Below are 7,110 nucleotides of genomic sequence, written 5' to 3' on the forward strand. Positions count from 1 at the left end.
TTCTTGCAATGCAGAATTAATCACGTCTGCAATGGTGTTAATAATCCGTGCACCCCCTGTATCACTGTGATAAGCACTTTCAACTTTTACACCCAGCAGCTTTTAAAAGTACAACATCTTCATAGTTGCGAATAGGACGTGCATGTTTGGCTTCATGAAATGCAAGTAAAAAAATATTCTTAAGAGTTACGTACTGTCCTTCATTTGCTTTTTGTTGCCATCGGTCGAGTGGGCGACTTGTCTTTTCCTCAGGACTGAGATTTGCAGCTGACAAAGCTTCAACAATTTTTACAGGCCAAGCACTTTGTATTTTTCAAACACTGGACGACTGAAGTTTTTTGCAGCTGTGTAGTAAACGCTTGTTTTATCAGCAAAATTTGGATGAGCAGGACACAATTTACACCACATTTCTGTCTGCTGAGGGTTCGTTTCCAGCCACGGGACTTAATTAAAAGCCATGTCTCAGAAAATAATTGTTTCTTTGAACCTGGTTCAGTTTGAACTTTCTTGGAGGAGGAACATCAAAGAAATCGCACTATTTTTTATTTTATTTTTTTATTTCTTTATTTCTTTATTTTGACACTTTGATTTGAGGCACAAACCTAAAATCAGAGAAAAACGAATTAACTGCTATCTGGCAGGTCTGCTGTAATAATTCATATAAAGGCAAATGCAGTTTTCAATTAGCTAACTAAAATAGCAGCACATTTAAGTAGGCCTAAATAATTCACAACATTTACTATTACTGTTACGTCTAAAAGGCTGCGATTCTGTACGTTTTCTGATTTTGGCATTGAAGTAAATAAATCAGACTATTATTACCAGGGAAGGATACATACCTACAGCAAGTGAAGACGATCCTGCTGACAAAAAATGTACGCCTCGTGGTGCTACGCCGTCGCATCTCACAAGCAACATGGAAGTACACTTTTTTTTTTTTTTTTTTTTTAAGTTAAGTTATCCCTGGGCCTGTAGAAATTGAATCAAACTCAAATCTTGATCCTGCATGTTATTTAGAAATTGTCCCCAATTCATTATTTTTAAATAAAGGTGTTAAATTTGATTTATTGTGCTTCAATTTTTTTTTTTATTGTCTTCACACAAATGCCATATAACCATGTGATCTTTAGCAAATTTGAGTAGTATAAAATAATTCACTTGAGAATACTAAACAAAATTATACCTTAAATGCAATTCATTGTTACGTTATGCTAAACAATCCTAATGCTAGGGAGTACCAGAAATCAACGTTAGTAAGATTGGAACCGAGACTTCATAAACTTTCTACGCTCCTATCATACCAAGCCAGAATCTTAATTTAACAACTACACAATTCACACTCTATACCCTAACCCTACCCCATACATTATTTGCAGTTAATCAAATGTTGAGTACAAAGATCCTCACATCCCACATTAATATTTTGGACACAGTGAAGACATCAGTTTTGTAGGCATGTAAATATTATCTAGTGGAATGTGTAAGACCTTGTCATACCATAATCCTATCCTTGAATTTCAAGAGCTACGTGAACCCCTTAAGGACCAGGCTTATCATCAGCAATTCTGCCTTTTCATTATAAGAATGTGCACCTTTTATCACAATTGTCATTGGTCCTTGAGGGGTTATTGGTAGCCTTGCAGATTTAGATAAAATCCTACTGGTGATTGCACTACTGAAGGCTCTTGTTGACTTTTTGGCCATTTAACTTCTGATGATCCATGATTCTGATGGTTTTCCCTGAATTGTCCACATTTCTGATGAGGGTTTCTATCCTCCTCTTGATTTTTTTCTGGTCCTCCAAAGCACAGCTGATCACTATGCTCTGGAACTTCTGATCAATTGGGACAGGCGGTGCCTCGGTGACACAGGCAGCAAGGAGGGATAGCAGACGTTTCTTGCCCCCTTCCAGGTCATTTAGAATTTCCCCAGCTATCTCGTCAACGATAGAGGTGGCCTTGCTGAGGGCATCCTGCTGCTGGGGGTTCCGAATTGTTTCCACTGAAACCTCAACAGTCAGAGTCCTGCTTAAAAGGCGACTGGCTGTTAAACTAAGCTCCTCTCTTTCACCTAAAAAAAGGAAATAAATGGTTAATCTTAACATTGACACTGAGAAACACTGAAAGCTTAACACCTTGAATGCTGGCTAGTACCTTTGTACGATGCTGATGCTGTCTCTGAACTCTGTGTATACATTTAAACTTAATGAACACCATATTTTAAAAGATCATTGATTTGGTTTTGCCTGGAGTTGTCTGGGGCCTAAGCTTTCAACAGTTCTGCCTGACATCTTCAAGATTCTATTTCACATTCCATTCTATTAAGCTTACTGTTTCAATGATCCTTTAACCTAGGCCCATCAATTCTGCTCCAAATCCACTACAGTTGTTTTGTAAAATGCACTGTAATCCATTAAGCACCCAATTAGATTTAAGTGTACTGGGTACAATGTATCAGAGTTTTCTGTTGTACCAGCCACCATGTCAACTCATTTAATAAATCTGAACATAGTACAATTTGACTCTAAAGCTTATAAGACAAGAGTTTATAAAAATGATTACCATCACTGATGCTCCGCATCTCCTGGCTGCTCTGTATGGAGTTAATCATCTCCAGCAGGCTCTCTTTTTCCTGCTCCAAAGCAGACGCTGCCTCTCGTAAAGTGTCAACTCTATTGGAACAAAAACAATGAATTTAAATTGTTCTGATTTTTATTTATTTATTTACAGACTTGTATTTGAGTCCTGCAGGACACAGATGTACAGGTGTTAACTTCATCCATAGTTTTAAAGACAGCAGGACAGGATGTTACAAAAAGGTAATATTAAAATGTGACCAAAAGAAGAGATGGGCCTGTATTTTTAGCATGTAGTTAAAAACTTGGGAAAATTTTAATTTACATACACACTTCTGATGCAAAATCACTGTAACATATACAGTATTTGGGCACAATAATTAACAACACAGACAGAGTTTGAATGTAATTACATGTTTTATGTACTGACATCTAACATTTTTTTAACTGATAAATTAATATATTAAAAAGTAGATAATGTATTGCATTTCAGATGTTAAAATACTGATAGAAAGTAATGGGGGAGAGGACCCATTACATACAACATGACCCACTGGAAACTAGTAGCAACATAAAACAATCCCCACAGAGGGATAACAGCATCTGAACAAATAAATCACACATTGTTTTGAAAGATAATTCAAGTATTTTTTAAAACACTTACAATATACATATTAAATGCTAAACAAAGGCAAAAATGCATGCACCAATCTTGTTTGATTGGGTGATACAGATGACTTGGTCCAACCCCTCACTCTCCCCGGAAAAAACAAAACCAAAACTTGAGGACTGATTCAAGGAGGACTGATGCCTGATGTTCAGTGTCCATATTAGGACATCTTCGTACATCAGGCAAAAAGGAGTTATGTGCTCCCTCCTATGTAACTCCCTCCTGAGAACTGAAGCGGTAAGGACTGTTTTTTATTTAAACACAAAAAAAAATTCAAATTGAACGTACTAGAAATATACACATAAAATTAGTAGGTTCAATTGAATTTTTTTTAATAGTTTTTTTTTAATCGTATTTAAGTAAAAGATCGTGTTTAAGAAAAAAAAACAGTGTGTGTGTGTGTGTGTATATATATATATATATATATATATATATATATATATATATATATATATATATATATAGAAGTGCAAGGGGGAAGGCAGGAGCAGGGCTGGTAGATGACGTAATCACACACGAAGACATGAGCCCGATACGCTACTTGCAAAGGAAGCTGCTCTTTTGTACAGCAGTATCGGCGCTATGGTTCAGTGCGAGAGGTCCTGGGTTCAACAACAGCCTTCAGAAAACAAACTGGAAAGTCAGCGCAGACAAGAAAGTATTCCTGTATCGGTTGTAGCCAAGTTAAATCAGCACTACAGGTACAATCAAGCACAGCTACCTCGGTTCAAACAACCTGCTGTTTACTTTTTAAACGCAGTTAGAATTTTAGACCCGAATAGGCACGTTTTCTTTGTTTTGACTGTGTACTGATAAAATAAATTCCTGGATGGGACAAATAATATGACAACAAACGTGCTGCATATATGGACTTTATTAAAAAAATGACAGATACCTTTGGGTAACCAAGTTTTGGGACTGTTTCTAATCGATTTCCACATCTTTATAACTTAAAAAACACGCCCTAAACCAGTAGAGTATGCTGTTGTACCACGAGACAGTACAGCAGCCACATATACAACATTTCCTGACGAGAAAATAAAAAAAAAATCACATTTTACGCCTGGGTTTTGAACATTTACTCAAAGAATCGTGACAAATGCGTTCCCGACAGTACCTCGATCGGACGCGGGACAAAGCCCCTAATATCTGGACGTCTGGTCACCTAGTGTGGATTGCCTTGTGCCTGCCTGCGTTAACCCAGATCGCTACAATATATTTTTATGTTGTTCTATTAATGGCTTTATTGTCTGACGATTGTAATTGAGTCCAATATACACGGTGTTTAATTATAGGCCTACATTCATATCTGTGATATCAATAAATCAAATATAAAGTTTAAGAAATGTACAGATCATAACGCAGAAAATTGAAAATTGATATATTTTTTTAACTGTGTTGCCACAATTAAATGCCGAACACCCCCGAGTTATAATTATGCCTATTAAATGTAGTCGTGATGGAAATAATATTAATATTAATAATAATAATGATGATGATAATAAAAATAGACCTAATTAACCCGCTATCAAGGAATTGAATTACCGCCGACCTACATATCGATATCCAAATCTTGACAACAAAAACACGCCCCCGTCTCCTCTGCTCATGAATATTCATGAGAGACGGCAATTTCTGACAGCACTGCGGCGATAAAAAGCTCTTGTCAGGCAAATTGAAAACATCGATCGTAGAAATAATACCGCATATGTGTTAAGGAGGGGTGTCTCTGAATAAACCCAGATATATCTTGCTAAGAAATACAATCGTTTTCAAACGAGAAAGCATGGAATAGGTAATGAAGCCGACTTTACAGTAGAGAGATAAAACTCGCCACCGGAACTCTGGCTTCCCAGGATGCACCACTTCGGCTCGGACGGAAGTCAGCGGAGTTGACCATCTTATGTATCTAGATCATTGAATGAAGGACTTCGTAAATTACAAGTTGCGCACACGGCACTACCCTACCCTATGTGAATGCCTTACGGGAGCTACGCTGTGGGAGCCTTCGTTCTGCAGCTGTATGCTCTTGGTGTCTGGTGATTCTGCCTGTGGAGAGCGCTGTGTGCTGCTCATTAACTTTGTTGTTTTCATGTAATTTTTTTGTCGTATAATTGAATACTAATCAGCGAAGCACAATATTTCGGCATTTTTTAGAAGTGTAAATGCTCCGGTAAACACTCGGTTTTTGTTTTGGGTGTGGCTGCATCCCTGGACTGAGCGTCCCGTCCAGGGTGTAGTCTCGCCTTGCGCCCTGCCCTGTCTGCCGGCTTAAGGCTCCGGCTCACCGAAACACTCTAGGAAAAGCGGTTACAGATAATGGAAGGATGGATGGATGGATACATTTCTTACTTGCAAATGAAAAACGAATAAAACACAAAAATACAGAAAGTGCAACGCGACAGCAAGTTATACCGAATCCCTTTGGATCATTTTTTTACAATCTTGGCTTTAATGAAAAAATACAGATAGTTATTATAGTTTTATCTTGAGGTTAATATTTTTGATATTGTAAAAATGTTAAATGGTGCACATGCTGAGAAGGTAACGTGATAAACACTTACAGTGCAGACTATTTTGTATTTTTTATCATAACTTTGCTGAATAGACAGCGAATACGTGTGTTTCCAGAGATTCCCAAGTACTGCCTTTTAATTATGTGTATCCAAAGACATGTAATTAAAAGTTTTAAGAATTTAGACTACGGTTTGCTATTCTGTCCTAATCCAGCAGTTTTGTCAGTCCCAACCTGTTGTAACACAAATTATGTGCCGGTATTAAATAAACGGAAACAAATAAATGTTATTCAGAATAATCTGCCTTTTATTGTAACTGTGGTACCATTAAGTCGACTGAAAACTGTAGGAATACTTGAGCTTAAAACTCCAGACAGAAGGGGTACAGTTAAAAAAAAAAAGTTAACAGACGCCTAGCTTAAATATAAAGTGGGTGTCTTTTGTTGCTAAAATGATTTGCAAACCTTTTATTTAAGCGCATATTTAATATCTGGAGAGCAACAAACGACTGCTACAATTAGTCCTGGCAGTCGCACTATTTTTAGCTACTCACAAGACCTCATCTGGACAGCAGTACTGTAATAAGCAAAATAAAGAAAAAAAAACCGCTGACAACTGACGTATTCACGTACAAAACAAATAAAACAAAATAAAGAGTCTTACCAATACAGAAAGAGCAAACCACAGGTCTGAATTTAAGTAAGCATTCTATTTACAGTATGTTGCTTATCGCAAACAAGTTAATGCATAAAACTTCTGCCTGCTAGCCACGTTGACACAATATCAGTGTTTCACGTTCTGCTTCCTGGCGAATTTAATTATAGTCCAGTCCACGAAAGAATGTTAGACCTGCATGTCTGTGGTAAAGCAATTTTCAAATGTGAAACGTTTACCTGAGTTCCAGCTGATCCAAACTTTCTAATAAGCGTCCTGAACGATCTGCCATTGACATGGATCTACTGAATTTACTGTTCTTGTCTCCTTCATTCATTTTTGCATGGATTTTAGCTTGTGCCATGATTTAAAAAACGCTTGCTACAGTTACTCTAGACACCGGCCACTGTATATTACCGAGCACTTGAACCCCAGAGCACTTTCCAGTCGTTTCCCTGATGGGCAACACCCGAGTGTAAACATGTCCAAAAATGGGCTGAAACTCCCCTCAATCCCACCATCCGTCACTAACGCACACTTGCAACATCTTCCCAGTATTCACACGTGTAGTACTGCTGAGCCGAGGGTTTCTAGTACAATCCATCGTAAAAATAGCTACTCGTTTTAGATGGAGTTTTACTGTGCAATGTATGAGCCAGATATGAACAGTTTCAACAGCATTTTAAGATTTCTTC

The 7,110-nt window shown here is 37.5% G+C and overlaps 1 protein-coding gene across 2 annotated transcripts; it reads right to left on the reverse strand.

Moving 5' to 3' along the window:
- Positions 1-882: 882 nt before the first annotated feature.
- On the reverse strand, positions 883-6,926 carry bag2 (BCL2 associated athanogene 2). Of its 2 annotated transcripts, none has more exons than XM_034018414.3 (3): positions 6,655-6,926; positions 2,562-2,671; positions 883-2,070 (listed from the first exon to the last, which is right to left on the reverse strand). In XM_034018414.3, exons 1-3 carry the CDS (start codon positions 6,777-6,779, stop codon positions 1,673-1,675), a joined length of 633 nt encoding a protein of 210 aa, XP_033874305.1. In that variant the 5' UTR covers positions 6,780-6,926; the 3' UTR covers positions 883-1,672. The 2 variants fall into 2 exon arrangements, with proteins under 2 accessions (XP_033874305.1, XP_058881005.1); XM_059025022.1 differs by lacking the exon at positions 6,655-6,926 and adding an exon at positions 5,060-6,351.
- Between the last annotated feature and the right edge of the window lie 184 nt (positions 6,927-7,110).

This window comes from Acipenser ruthenus, chromosome 6 (genome assembly GCF_902713425.1).
Source record: "Acipenser ruthenus chromosome 6, fAciRut3.2 maternal haplotype, whole genome shotgun sequence".
NCBI lineage: Eukaryota > Metazoa > Chordata > Actinopteri > Acipenseriformes > Acipenseridae > Acipenser > Acipenser ruthenus.

Bases quoted from the DNA above. Each gene is read 5' to 3' on its own strand.
- bag2 (XM_034018414.3), bottom strand. From the start codon at position 6,779: ATGGCACAAGCTAAAATCCATGCAAAAATGAATGAAGGAGACAAGAAC. The intron at 2,672-6,654 runs GTAAACGTTTCA...TTGTTCCAATAG, and splicing joins TTGGATCAGCTGGAACTCAG to AGTTGACACTTTACGAGAGG. The intron at 2,071-2,561 runs GTAATCATTTTT...TCCTTTTTTTAG, and splicing joins GATGCGGAGCATCAGTGATG to GTGAAAGAGAGGAGCTTAGT.